General features: G+C 41.5%; 1 protein-coding gene across 1 annotated transcript in view; it reads left to right on the top strand.

Moving 5' to 3' along the window:
- Nucleotides 1–15,078, top strand: part of HMCN1 (hemicentin 1) — a 166,025-nt gene that overhangs the window by 30,311 nt on the left and 120,636 nt on the right. Inside the window, exons 2-5 of the mRNA XM_066192199.1 lie at nucleotides 1,616–1,686; nucleotides 5,528–5,686; nucleotides 6,206–6,328; nucleotides 13,777–13,948. Coding sequence (XP_066048296.1) covers nucleotides 1,616–1,686; nucleotides 5,528–5,686; nucleotides 6,206–6,328; nucleotides 13,777–13,948 — 525 coding nt within the window. The remainder of the gene's footprint in view (nucleotides 1–1,615; nucleotides 1,687–5,527; nucleotides 5,687–6,205; nucleotides 6,329–13,776; nucleotides 13,949–15,078) is intronic.

Genomic DNA, 15,078 nt, shown 5'->3' with positions numbered 1-15,078 from the left:
TAAACCAAAAGACATTCATAAATAGAGCTTGTCTAGCAAATACTGGTGTGCTTAGAGTAGACCTTAGTGATGGCAGTTGTTGTAACTCCACTGAAATAAAACTTTGGATTGTTTAAAAAAGAGAAATGTCTGTATTATATGGAAGATAAGTGCACATTAACTTTTATAGAGCTTGGAAAGTGTTGTGAGGTCTGCTGAGGCAGCACTTCCCTGTAAGCTGCAGCTGTATTAAATTGGCACTGCTGCAGTTTCATGCTTGGCTTTTACCCTGACAGCAGAATTGTGCCCCATTTGGTCTTTTAGGACTCAGCTGATCTCTTTGAGTGGTTTGGAGCACTCAACTGTCAGAAATCTCTTCATTTTTGTGTGTGTGTGTGTTTATTTATGGATTTTTTTGGCATAGCACCCTGACTGCACTTGATGAGCTGGCCGAGTGCCCATGGCCAGGGCAGCAATGCCTGCCCAGGCCAGGCAAAGAATGAAGGGCACTGGTGCCAAGGCAGATTGAGGTGAACAGGCAGGAAATCACAGCATAGGAACCAGCTGCCTGGAAATCATATTTGATACCAATCAGGAAGGCAGCTGTGTGAGGGGCAGAGGGACCGGTCCGTGGGATTGGGAAATGCTCACATGTGCTGCTGTTACACACCCCAGGCAACTTCACTTGGATGTCCTGCCCTTCCTCAGTAAACAAAGACATGTCAAATGCCACGAATATAGTTTTTTCTGCTTTGGTTCTTTCTGGCGGCTCCTGCTAGATGTGCTGGGATTGGGGATAGGGCTCACACTGGGATTTTTCCAGAGGTACTTTTTTTTTTTTTTTTCAGGGAAGAGATGTGGCACATGTCTTTTTTTTTTTTTCTTTTCTTTTTTTTTTTTCAAGAGTAAAATTGCAAAGCCACGTGTGTGTGTTCTGTCCAGAGAGGTCTCTTCATGTTTGCCTAGAATCACAAAGCTGGGGAATGGTTTGAGTTGGAAGGGTCCTTAAATTCATCTCATTTCACCCTCTGCCATGGGCAGAGACACCTTCCACTAGCCCAGGTTCCTCCAAGCCCCATCCAACCTGGCCTTGGACACTTCCAGGGATCCAGGGGCAGCCACAGCTTCTCTGGGCACCCTGTGCCAGGACCTCCTCACCCTCACAGGGAGGAGCTGCTTCCCAGTATCTAATATCTTTAGGTTTGAAGCCATTTCCCCTTGTCCTGTCCCTCGAGGCCCTTGCCAAAGTCCCTCTTCATCTCTCTTTGAGCCCCTTTGGGCACTGGCAGGCTGCTGTAAGGTTTTTCCGAAACCTCGTTTTCTCCAGTCTGAAGAGCCTCTTTCTGGAAAAATACGTTATTTCTTGGTCCAGCAACATTTGTTCTGGGAATTTTTGTTCCCTTTTTATTACTAAGAACAATTAAATGTTTGGTCAAAATCAAAGGTGAAAGGCTTTATGAGCCTATAAAATGTTTAAGGCACATAGGGATTGGTAATATTAAAGTCACCAGATTTGAAATCATAGGTTTTGGTACTGGGGATATCATTCTCTATTATTTCTTTCTGTTCAATACTTTTCATTTTTTTACTACCGTATGTCTTTAGATAACTCTATTTTCTTTGTATTTCATTTTAGAAATTGGTCCAGTGACAATAACCACAGATCCCAAGAAATTTCAATTTGAACTTAGGGAACTTTATGTTCAGGTGAGTAACTTGTTTCCTATGTGGTTCTAGCAAAGACTGTTTCCTCACACTAATCTTTGCTCTTGTGCTGATATTCCTGCTGCAAGCATTCATGAGGATGTAGATCACTTAACTCTGTCGTTTTGTCTGCACAAACTGTCATCTTCCTGCTCATCCTAATTTAGGGTTATGATTCATTTTTTCGTCTTAGTTTGCACCATTGTGTAGAGACATGGTTTGAATAACACAAGGAATAGTTAGGTAATGCTAACATTTAGTTGGCATTTTCATTAGTCCTGCCACTTGTCCACAGATACTTTTGTGGACTTTTACTGTGTTCTGGACATTATATTCCATGAGCACCATTCAGACAAGAGGACTGTAAGACCCATCAAGTTTTCCATAAGTACTTCCTTCCCTGCTGTGTGTTACTCGGCACTTACAGTTTCAAAGGTTTCTTAGGAACACAGAATATTCTGAGTGGGAAGGGACCCACAGAGCATCCAGTCCAACCTCTGTCCCTGCACAGGCCCCCCAACAATTCCACCCTGTGCATCTCTGGGAGTGTTGCCCAAATGCTCCTGGAACTCTGGCAGCCTTGGGGCTGTGCCCATTCCCTGAAGAGCCTGGGCAGTGCCCAGCACCCTCTGGGGGAAGAACCTTTCCCTGAGATCCAACGTGATTGTGCCCTGACACAGCACCAACTGTTCCTTCGAGTGATAGAAAGAAAAGAGGAAGGACTGGAATGGAGTTATCCTTACTGACAGAACACGTGTTCCTGTTGTCCTGTCTTGAACCAAGGAAAATGCTTCTGACCTGTGCCAAACCTTGCTGGAGTCAGTAGTGCCAGACAGGCTCTCCATCAGAAGTTGGCACATGGTGTAATCCCTGATTGACTAAGAACAGATTGCTTGAAGATTACTTTAAAAGTTGGCATAAGGTTTGAAATCCAGAGAAAACAATAGCTATTGCAGTTTTCTCCTTCATGGGGAATTTTACGCTTCAAAACTCCCTCCAGTTTTCATGTTTTGTTTCCTCAGTAGTTATACTGGACAATAATTGCAGCTGTTTCTGAAAGGTGGATGATTTTAGGTGAAGCTTTTGGGAGTTTCAGACTCTTCATTTCTAATCAAGTTGTTTAAAAGTTTCTGTCTAATTAATTTTAGATTTAATTCTTTATTGCTGGTTGATTGCGTATTTCATAACTACTTTCAAGATATGCTCATTCTGCTATATGAAGGCTGTCACTGACTTGTATTCATCCATTGTATTGGTGAAGGGCCAGACTAGAAATAAAAAAAATGATTCGAACAGGACTGGTAGGTCATCTTTCTTCATCTACAGGTTTGTTACCAGTATGTTTGCAAAACGACTGATAAAAGTTGCAAGAGTGAATGTTGTGGAGGTAGAGGAAATTTTGAGCTGGGCTTGAGAAAGGGCATGGGCCAAATATTCTCATTAATGGACAGAGCTAAAATTAAGGTGAAGATAAATTCTTTCAAGGCATCTTGTGTATAAAACATATTATATCAAAGTATGCTCAACTTGTCCTGCCTGAGCATCAGGGCAAGCCCAGCTCTTGTTTTCCGTTCATCTGTCACAGAATAGTTGGAGGGGCTTTTGCCTGGCATTTGACATCAGGTAAAAATTGGGCTGAGTACATTTCACTGCAGAAACTGGGCCCTGTTCCTTTTATACTCAGAGTGACAAAGGACATGTTCCTTGGATACAGGATCAGCTTAGGAGATATCACTTCTATTTCATCTGTAATTACCTTTGAACCGTTCTTACGGACAGTGTGACAAGAACGTGAACTTGGGCAGCAATGGCTCCTTTGTGGTTTTTTGGTTTGAGTTGTTTTTTTTTGTTTGTATGTTTTTTGTTTGTTTGGTTTTGTTGGTTTTTTTTTTTTTTTTTTTTTTTTTTTAGTTAAGCAGATTTTTTGTGTATTTATATGGGCCTGTTCAAACTGAAGGAAAATGAAACTTCCTGAGCTTCACTCATCTCTGCTTTTCCAGAAAGCTCCATGAGGTAGTTGTATTTAATTTCAGTTTGGAGAGAAAGGCAGGAAATACTGAATGGAATTTTTTCTACTTTTTTTTTTTTTAAATTAAAGCAAAGGCAATACTAATGTTAAATGCTAGAAAGCAATTCTGCCTGTGAAGGTGGGGAGACTCTGGCACAGGGTGCTCAGAGGGCTGCCCCTGGATCCCTGGAAGTGTCCAGGGCAGGGTTGGACAGCGCTTGGAGCAACCTGGGACATTGGAAGGTGTCCCTGCCCATGGCAGGCGAGTGACACTGGATGGGCTTTGAGGTCCTTCCAATCCAAATCATTCCATGATGATGATATTTTGTTCTTCTACCAGCTGCCTTTTAAGAGTGTTATTCTACATTATAGGAATAAAAAAGTCCATGCTTGTTCTCAGAACAACCATTTAACTCAGTAGTGCTTTTTGTGTGTTCTATCTAGAAAACAGATGCTGCCATATAGAACATTGAGATTATAATCATGTAGACTTGAAGTGGGAATAGAAATTTTCCTGTTCCAAGTAGATCTCTGTAGAAATCAGCTATTTTTTTGACTTTGCCCACAAATTAAAGCTTTATGTGGAAGAGTCTTCTGCTGTAAGAATTTGGATATACTGATGTGTCCCATTGGACTGTATAGGCATTGCCAAGATAAAGTTCTGACGTGTGTCAAAAATCATCTTGGAGAGCTCTCTCTTGAATTTCAGGCTGTCTGGAGTCTACCACTTACTTTTCCCATAAAGCTAAGGCTACATTTAGGAGAACTGACTTTGAAAAAGAACAATGGTTCTTATATGACTTACAGAAAAGCAGTGACCATGTGCTTATTCTTTAGGATGGATGAGAAACTTACTGATATCCTTGCTATGAAATCAGATTAAGGATACTGATAGATTAAACTTGTTCTCAACATGAACATTTCACTGAGGGCAAACAAAATTCATAACTATGAAGGACTGCTCACTTTTTGCCTTCTTCTTTCCCAGCATGCGTAGATTTGTATATGCATATGTGTGAAGGCGTGTTGATTGTAAAAATAAATCAGTTTTATATTTAATATTGAAAGTGCAGAGATCTATTGTAGATGACAGGGCATGTTTTACAGTTTGTATCAGCTCTTTGGAAAGTTCTGTCTTCAATATGCCAAGTTAATTTTATGTAAGTTAATGAGCTTTTATTTAAACAATATTTTTCCAAATTCTTAATTTAGGGAGAGGAACAAATCCTTTCCTGTAAAGTCAAAGTCATACTTGGAAGCATTTTAATTGAACACATGGTCTGAAAAACCTCCAGCTCTGCTGCAGTGCAGAGCTGTGGGAACACAGCACCTGTGCCCTCTGCTGAACTCCCTGTCCCAGGGTGGAGTCCAGGGCAGGTTGTTGCTGCTCTGGTGTCCAGAGGTGCTCCTGGAACTCAGCACTGCCTGCCTGGGACCATTTTCCATCTGTCTGTGCCCCTGACCTTCTGTGGCTGCTGTGTGATACCAGAGCAAGGGAGTTGTCAGCCAGGAAAGGAGCATGTGAGTGTGGGAAACGGGGCTGTTACAAGAGCTGGAGCTGGGTGTGACATGGATAAGAGTGACCGTGACACCAGCCAACATCAGGGCTCTTCCTTTGACTTTATTTTCCCTTCGGAATTGTTGGAGTTGTTGCTTGTGAGTGTGTAACAGCACTCTGCAGAAGCCATAAAATCCTTATGGTGGAAAAGATGAAGAAATTATTAGAGGCTGAGAAAGTAGCTGTCTTGAATGTCCCAAAAGAAAGTAACTTATTTTGTATGTTTTTTTTTTCCTTAAAAGAAAAGAAAGTTATGTTTTATTTCTGCTTGTGAACAGGGTGGTGGAGACTGTCCAGAGATGAGCATTGGGGCAATAAAGATTGCTCTAGAAATTTCCCTGCCTGGCTCATTCATCTATGTATTTACTGATGCCCGATCCAAGGATTACAGGCTGACTCATGAAGTGCTTCAACTCATCCAACAGAAACAGTCACAGGTACCAAGGGGATTTGTGTTCCCAGCTGGCTTGTGTGTTTAATGCTCTGTTTTCTCAATGGCAAAGGGTAGAATTCTCCTGTGTGAAACTTGGTGAAATCTTTTTACAGAAGGGGCCATAATACTTCATTCTAAGGATTTATTTATTTTTTTTTAATAGAGTTAACTGATCTGGTTAAGGAAAAACTTAGTGGAATATTCTGAATTAAATAATGCAACTGAATCTTCTACCAGTATATGTGTTTTTGGCAGCTTATCACCTATGTGGATTTTTTGATGTTGTTCTAAAAGAAGTATTATGTGAATGACAGGGCTGATTGATTTTTAAAGGGATTTTTGTCTGTTCCTTTTGTTCTGCATTGCTTTTTCCGTCTTTACTGAGTGCAGTGCCTCTGTCCATGCAGAGTAACAAACCCGTCTCTGAAGACTGACATTCTTTTGTTGTCTTGCCTTAATGCTGCTATGGCAATGCTTTCCTCACCTGTGTCTCCAATGATTCACTGATTTTTCTTTAATCCAGGTGGTATTTGTGCTGACTGGAGACTGTGATGACAGGGATCATATTGGTTACAAGGTCTATGAAGAAATTGCCTCAACAAGTTCTGGTCAAGTTTTTCACTTGGACAAGAAACAAGTTAATGAGGTAACTTTACTTGAGTTTTGCAATCGATAAAGAAAATGAGGCAAGGGTTATACTGTAAATCTTTACGAGACCTGATGGTGGGTTAGGGAGCAGAAGGGGAACTGCTAAATGTCCTGGTCTTAGTATGTAGACTCTGTTCCACCTTTCCCTTCCTTCCTTTCTCCATCCTCTATATCAGGAGGCAATTCTGTGACTTTTGTTGACATTAGGGAAATGTGAAGTGGCACATCTCACCAGAACCTCCCCAACTTCCCGTGCCAGAAGGCTTCCAGGAGAAGAGTCTTCAAAAAACGGAGCAGTTCTAGGCTCTGTGTAGCCTAGTGGCTTTTCTGCTCAAAACAGGAGCACACATTTAGCTTTAAACAAGCATTTTTGTGAGTGAGCAAAGGACTGCTATTTAGCCTGGACAAAAATGTTCCCAACATAGGATAGATAGTATAAACTCTCAAATTCCATTGTTCCCAGAGTCATGGAAGTAACTTTTAAACTGAGGTTATCACTGCAATACTTTTGCCACCTCTGCTGCCCTCCTGGTAGCTTGTGGTTCTTCACCCACAGCCATGAATGACTGTTTGCTTTGAGAACTTCGGTGAGTCTCAGACAGAAATGAAACTTCAGAAGTGCGTGAGAAAACAGTTCGGAGAGAGGTGAAATCACATGGTATTTATCTGGAGAGCTGGAATTGTTTATAAATGTTGTAAACATTCCCCTTTGAATTCCCAGTGTAGGCAATAACTAGCTGAGGTTTTTAAATAAAAATTTACCCTGGTTTGTTCCTTCTTCTTTCTGTCCTAAAATTTGGACAATGATAAATGTTGGAGATAAATTGCATTTTTCTACAGCTGTTGCCTAGAAAAATTGAAGTTCTCATTGGGAATGATAGAAGCTATTGGCAGTGATGTGAAGGTGATCAAAAGGAGAAACTTCCCAGAAGATTTATCCTCCAAAAGTTAGGTTAAAATCTGGAAGAAAAGAAATTACCTGTTTGGTCTGTTCCTGGCCTGCATTTTGCTATTATGTATAAAGGGTAAAACTTATCTGTGACACTTCTTGAAATCCCTTTATACAGAAGGGATCATCATGGAATGAAATGGTCTTTAAGCACCCTTCCAACCCAACCAATTCTGCGACCCTCTGATACTGCCAGTAGAGAATGCTCTTTGCCAGAACCGGAGTTTTAGGGTTAAGGTTTGGTTTGATTGTTGTGGTTTTGTTTTCTTCTGCTTTTGGGAGGTAGAAGTGAGCAGATGAAGCCATTTGTAGGTGCTAGACAGCACCATGTTCTGGAGTGGAGCTGGCATGAGCTGCTTTCCTGGCTTCCTGCTGCTGCTTTCTGAACTTGGCACTTCCCTAAGAACACCAGTTTCTGCCTGAAAGGATAGACTGTCTTGGAATTTTGGGTAAGGTTTTAATCAGGGGGTTTCAGTAGCCACTTTCAACCCCTTCCAGCTTTATCTCAACATTTCTTTTAAATAAATAGTCACAGAACTGTAAAGTCATAAAATATCCTGGGTTGCAAGGTATCTTGAAGATCATCTCATTCCACGCCCTGCTATGGTCAGGGACACCTTCCACTAGCCCAGGTTTCTCCAAGCCCCATCCAACCTGGCCTTGAACACTTCCAGGGATCCAGGGGCAGCCACAGGTGCTCTGGGCACCCTGTGCCAGGGCCTCCCCACCTCTGCACAAGAGCAGAGGGTGAAATCAGTAGGTGATATTTTTGCAGTGTTTTTTTTGAGAGGGAGGGAAAAATGCAGCCTATGGCCACTGGAAAGAGATGCTTAAACAGTGTAAGAGATTGCCTAAGGTGGAAAAAAAGCAAACCCTAAATCACTTTCAGAAGTCTTCTACAATAATTGTTGAACAATTTGGGTTAAAGCCAAACCCCAAAAAACTGCAATTTTAGTGATTATTGACTTTACATAAATCTGTGTCTGGGCCAAGCGACTGTGAAAATGAGTTGACCAAATCGCTGCCATCCCCAGTAAAATCTTCTTTGTGGTTTCAGTTCTGGATCAGCATTGATTCCAAGAAGCACGTCCACCAGTGGGTGGATGCAAACAAACAGGATATCTAGCAGATATCTCATCAGCTGTTTATGGGATAGCCCTCAGGCAGGATTCAGCAGCAATCAAACAATCACACTTGCCCTCCTTTTTCTCTGAGGAGTCGATGATGTGTAAAGAATGCAGTTTATAAATGCTGAAGCACATTCACCGTTGCGGGCCCAGAGACAGCCAGTGCTGGATTGGGGATTAGGGAATAGCTACAAAGTCCTGTCGAGTACCCTGCCAAACCCAGGACTTATTTTGTTAAAACATTTTGATTATTCTACCCCCCAAAAGCCCAAACAAAGCTATTTTTAGTATATAAAGTTTCAAACCATTCCTCTTGTTCTTGCCCTTTGAGCATTAAGTGCAGAATGAAGCAATATTCTAAGCTAGATACAAGGAAACAAAGCAAAACAGTACTTGATACACATCCAATCCTTGTGTACTGAGAAGATGATGAAAACTTAATGCCTTTTATACTTCTGAAAATTGTGTTCTGATTTCAAATACTACAGTTAACTTGGTCAAAATTATTAATGATTGATAAAGTTGTGTTGGGTTCAGTCCAGCAAAGCATGAAATGCATATTATCTCCACTTACCTGCTGAAGGTAGCTCATCTAAGAGTCTGGGATGAAGGTCCTATTTTCACAAACTTGCTGTGATTTCTGTGAATTAGATAAATGATAATATTTAAGCCCCATCCCTGGGAGTGTTCAAGGCCCATGCTGGGGCTCTGAACAACCTGGACTGTTGGAAGGTTGTTCCTATGGCAGAGGAGTGAGACAAGATGGGCTTTAATGTCCCTTCCAACACAAACCATTGTAGGATCATAGTATTCTGAAACGTTGTCACCAGTGTCTTGGACAGCCTTTATCAAAGTGATTTATCAAAGCATTGAAGTCCTGGTTTTGAAAAGTGTTTCTTTAGGATGAAATTTCTCTGGTTGCTTTTGTAGACTCGGCTTAATTTGCAATAATTGCTTGAAATTTAAATTAATCACAGAATATGCTGAGCTGGAGGGGATCCTTGGAATCTGCAAGGATTGAGTCCAACCCCTGGCCCTGCACAGACACCCAGCAATCCCAGCCACTGTCTCCCTGGGAGTTTGTCCAAATGCTCCTGGAGCTCTGGCAGCCTTGGGGCCGTGCCTGTTCCCTGGGGAGCCTGGGCAGTGCCCAGCACCCCCTGGGGGAAGAACCTTTTTTTGATCTCCAGCCTGATCCTGCCCTGGAACAGCTCCAGCCCTTCCCTCGGGTTCTGTTGTCACAGCATTCAGAATATGCATCAAGAGTGGGTTAAATGCCCTGTTAGGAGCAGATTCTCTGTTTTCATAACTGTGTCCAATTTCCAAAAGGTACTAATTTTGACTTGAACTGAAGTTACATTACACCACACCTAATTATCCTTCTGTAAGGAAATTCCTGTAAATGGCTGTGATGCCCAAAGGTTTGTACTGATGCCAGAGGGGGTGTTGAGATGAACTGTGATGATCAGCAGAGTGTGAATATGGTGCTGTGGAAAATAGCGGGAGATTTGCTAGTCATTGGCAGTTCAGGTCATGTCTCCAGGTCGTTTTGATTGTGGCAAAAATGAGTCACTCCTGTGTTTGATGAACTGCACTGATCATTGTGGATAGAGATGGGAGTTCACAAGGACTGAGCTGGTGAGTGGTCTTTTTCCATTTCTTTTAGTGTTGAAGCACTTGATTTTATTATTTCTAACCTTCCTGTAAGAAGGGAAATATTCCTGTCCTTAGACTGCCTAAAAATAGATCTTTCTCCCTGATTTTTTAAATAAGTAGAAATGGATCTTCCATATACAGAACATCGGTGGGAGGAGAACTGAGAATGACATTGGGGCGCAGCTTTGACTTTGATAGAAGAAGGGGGTGTTGTTGAGTGACTTGAAAGCTGGATGAAGCTATATGGGGGAAAAAGAGAGAGTTAGGAATTGGATGAGAAGCCTGTGAATGAAAGGGATGCTGTGGATGAGATGAGATTGAGGGTGGACTGAAGACAAGGCTGGTGACAGAAGGGATGGTGCAAAAGGGGTTGTTGTTGTGAGGAAGGTGCTGAGGGATATCATCTGTAAGATCACAGGGAACGGGGTCTGGTTTAGGGACAGAGGACCCTAAATCCACTGGAAAACATCTCATTTCTGCTGGCTCTTAGTTCTCCCAGGGGATGGGAACCCAAGGGTTACATGAACACAGCCTGGGTTGGTGTTACAGGTCCCTGCTGTGTATGACCAGTGTGTGTTTGGATGGTGCTGCAGAGGAAACAATTTGAAATCCTGTTTTGCTCAGTTGAAGGTGTAAAAGGCCCCTCTACTGCTTTTCAAGGATACAGTGCAGGTGACAAAGTCAAAAGTTCAAAATTACAGTATAGAAGGAAGGTTTCTTTCATACCTCTGTTTCTTGCCTTTTTTTCTCCCTTGTCCCAAACAGGCATTATCCATTTTCACACACACAAAAAAAAAAGAGGAATGGTTTCATGGGAGAAGCGGCTGAATACTTCTATTCTGATGATACATAATGTACAGTGAATGCCAAACAAAGAAAGGAAAAACAAATAGTTGCAGCTGGTCTTTCTCTGTTTTCTATGGAATTTGGAGTCTCTGGAAAAATAAACCATGATCATGTACCTAAGGTCTGTCATAAAGCAACTGCAGAAAGGCAGTTGAGAGCAGACAGGCTTCATTCTTGTGGTTCCTAACTTTGAAGAACTTGAAATCCAATATTAAAACTTTTCAGTCGTGTGGTTTTCATACATGTTATATATATATAATTCATGTTTTATTTTTACAGTATTATTTTCTCATGCACTGTCTCAGTTATATTTTTTCATGTGCATTTAAAAACAGTATTGGAATATTTTTCCTCTTTGGGTGTAAGTGTGAACCTACGTTTACTTAAGCACTGAAACAGTTAACCTGAAATCCCATTGCTTTGACTGCTTGAGAAATATTCTTGAGTCCCAGAATAAACAAATGGGAATACAGACCATGCTCCACAGATCTTCCAGGTTTCAGTATGCATTCCAAGAAATGACCTGACAGCAGGGCAGGTTGCAAGAGCAAATTTTCTGGGGAAATGTTATAAATCATTGCTGTATTTGCCCTTCCCCCTCTAATAATATTCATCACATCACATTTTGGCACAACAACAAAAGCTCCTGTTGTTTTGGGGGCTTTCTGTAAAGATCCCAGAGGAGAAAAAACCTACTTCTAAACCAGTATTACAGCAGTATTGCAAACCTCTTTGGAATGACAGGGTTGGGAAATGGATCTCCCAGAATTGCCTATTGAACTTATACAAGCAAGCTGCTGCCAGACTGCAGACAGCTGGGTTGTTCTATTGCCTTCCATTTTCAGTTTTGATCTTGAAAAACCCTCAGAAAACTGGAGTTCATATGGGTTCATTGAATTTTACAATCCATTTAAAAACTTACCTGTGGATTTGAGATCCTGGAATTAAATGGGAACTTTTCCATATACCTCATACAAAAAAGTGTTGTGCTCATCTCACTGGGAGTAGGACACTGGAATTTCTTTGGAAGCATTTTTGGACCCAGATGTATAATTTCTAAAGTAGAACTTAAATGAGTTGGATCTTTTTGAAGCCTTGTGATTCCTGTTCCAGGCTTTGTCTAAAGCAAACACAAGTTGCTCCCTAGCTGGTGTCACCAGCTGTTGCACAAACCCCAGTTCTCTCTTGGGCCACATTACTGCAGAGCTTTGAGCAGAGCAGGCAATTTTACTGTGATTTTTTGGGAGTGTTGTTTTGCAGATATGGCCAAGCATCTCCCTGGTGCACACCCTTGGTGAGGGGACACCTGGTCAGTGCTGTCTCACCCTGTGCTGGGAGCACCAGCACAACTCAGATGGGACATTCCTAAGAGTGGAGGGGGAATCATTGATGAAAACCTGCCCCCACCATTTCAAATATGTTTTCAATGACAGCTTTCACTTCTTTAAACTTACTTCATCTTTGCACAAAGGTTGGTGGGCTTTCAAATTGTAACATATGAGAACTAGTACACTTTACAGGAGGCTAGAATCTAGTTTCTATCACAGAATCATCTCACACACAAACCTGTGGCATACTTCCATTTTTTAAATTATAAAGTCGGCAAGTAATGCACAGTAAACCAGGGGAATGAGGTTCTTTTGGGCAATGTGTTGAATTGGGTCCTAGGTAGATGGACTTGCCCTGGAGTCCCCCAGGACTGAGGGATAACACATCCAGGTTGGTTTATTGTTGGTTTCCAAGTCTTGAACTGACATAATCAAAAGACAGCTCTCCTTTAAGAGATGTTTCTTAACGCCACCGTGGTCAGCTGCAGCTTAAAATCACAGTTCAGTATTACAGTGGGTCACATTCACGTTGTTATACAAACCTAATATTACTTCAGCAGGATTTAAAAAATATGCTGCAGCTCTGTGATGTGCAGAGGTGATGCAAAATCATATAGTTTGACAAACCAGGTGTATTTCTGTGCAGGTTGGGTTGGTTGTGGTGAGTTTCCCTTGGCTGGTTGTCAAGCTTCCTCTCAGCCACTCACTCACCCCTTGCAGAGGAGGAATGGGTTGAGGAAGCTTCTGGGTTGAGATAAAGACAGGGAAATCACCAGTTGTTGTTGAGGGCAAGACAAAGTTGACTTAAGGAAAATGAATTTGTTGCCAATTAAAATAGATATTCAAATATTCCTTCAGGCAGTGGGAAGCAAAGACAGGTAGGAACACCTTTACCTCCACTTGCCCAACTCCTCCCAATTCCTTCTCCCTTCCCCAGTGCCACCAGGAATGGGGTTGTGGTCAGTACACACCAGTTTCTCTTGGCTGCTCTTCCTCCTCACACCCTTCCTCTCCTTCACTGTGGGTTCTCCCACGGGATGCTGTCCTGTCCCTGGTGTGGGACCCTCCATGCCCTACAGGGACATACCTTCCAATACGTGTTCCCCTCCAGTCCCACCTCTGTGCTGTGCCTAATAGTAATTTGTATTAGGTGTTTTAGGGGGGAAAAAACCTGGAAAAGTCCATAGAGAGCAATTACTCAGTACATCTGGATGAGAAAACTTTCCTTGTTCCTTCATGCTACTAATAATTGATGACCAGAAATGTCCACAGGTTTTTATCCCTAATTCATTTTAAAATTTACATGTGGTTGTTGTGTAGAGATGTATCTAGGTGTGCTTGTGTACTCCTTTAAACACCATGCTGACCATGGCTTTGCTAGTATCTTCGTTAAAGTTACATTTTCTTTAAGTATTCACATTTTAAAAAATAAATCAATATGGAATCTCTACATGACAGTAGAGACAAGCATTTCAGCAGAAAATACTTCAACAGCCAGTATTGCTGACAGTATAGAAACAACTGTTCTGTTCTCTTCTAGGTGTTAAAATGGGTTGAAGAAGCAGTTCAAGCCTCCAAAGTGCATCTCCTGTCTACAGACCATCTGTCCATGGCTGTAAATACTTGGCAGATCCCTTTTGATCCCAGTCTGAAGGAAGTTACTGTGTCCTTGAGTGGTCCTTCACCAGCAATGGAGATTCGTAATCCTTTAGGTGAAGCACTTTATACTTTCTTTTGTGATAATGAAAAAAGGGAATGAAAAATCCCTTCTCATATTTTATTTTTTTCCCAATAATCCATGTCTTTTTTTCACTTGGAGGAAACTGAAAAGCTTCCTTATTCTGTCCACTTCATCTCACCTCCATCTTTGTAACTGTTTGTCCTTGCATTCTAAATTGCTGGACACTTTTGCCTTTCATCTGTTTTTGTATTCCTTGAATCATCATTTAAGTGTTGTACATGGTGGTTGGGTTTTATGTGAGGAAAGTTCAACTATGGTCTGGCTTTTTTGAACTGTTAGAACATTCAGAACCAAACCTGTATCCCCTGCCCATCTCCAGCTGAGCAGTGTGTGATGGGGAATGCAATGACAGATTTGGAGCTAATTTGTAATTGACACTATTTTGAACAAATCTGTTGTTTATTATTATGTTGATGCCTTAGGAACTTGGAACAGCACTCCAGAAATAAATTCAGATCATATTTTGTATTCTCTGAATGACTTTTGCCTAAAGATATAGCTTATGTTGGAGTAGCCTGGAAATATTTTATGCCCGGGATGGGTTCCCTGCAATGTGGTCTGGTCTATCCTGCACTAAGGCATTCTTGTTTACAGGAAAGAGATTTGCTCAGTGTCTGTGTTCAAGCTATCACAACCCACACTCCTGGGTGCAACTGTCAGGCTTCTCTGAAGCTGTGACCTCACCTCTTTTTGGCCTTTCTCACAGATCAGCTCCATGCATCTAAATCAACAGGGTTTCACTGAAATTACTCAAGGCACATCTAGTTGGTTTTGAAAATGGGCACTGGGACATCTCAGTCTCCACTTCCTCTTTCCCTTTAGTGCTATAAAAGAGCCAGATGAGTTTTAGGACTGATGATTCTTCAGTGTCAGCCTTGAGGGAGCAAAATCCCTCTCTAGAGTGCCAATTCCTGCACACAACCATCCACATTTAAATGAACATTTTCAGTATTCTGTTAAAGAATTACAGGGAATTTTGACTATTGTAAATGTCATTGACTGCTAAGTAGCGAGTAAGTCAAATATCAGAAATACATTGGTACAAAGAAACAATATTGTATTTACTCTCTGGTTTTTTTTAAGCAATACTGTGTTTACTCT

Source organism: Chamaea fasciata, unplaced genomic scaffold (assembly GCF_029207755.1).
Source record: "Chamaea fasciata isolate MVZ Bird 193981 ecotype frontalis unplaced genomic scaffold, bChaFas1.0.hap1 SCAF_10, whole genome shotgun sequence".
Classification (NCBI taxonomy): Eukaryota; Metazoa; Chordata; class Aves; order Passeriformes; family Sylviidae; genus Chamaea; species Chamaea fasciata.
Note: the sequence above shows the minus strand (reverse complement) of the source record. Positions and strands in the feature narration are given on the sequence as shown.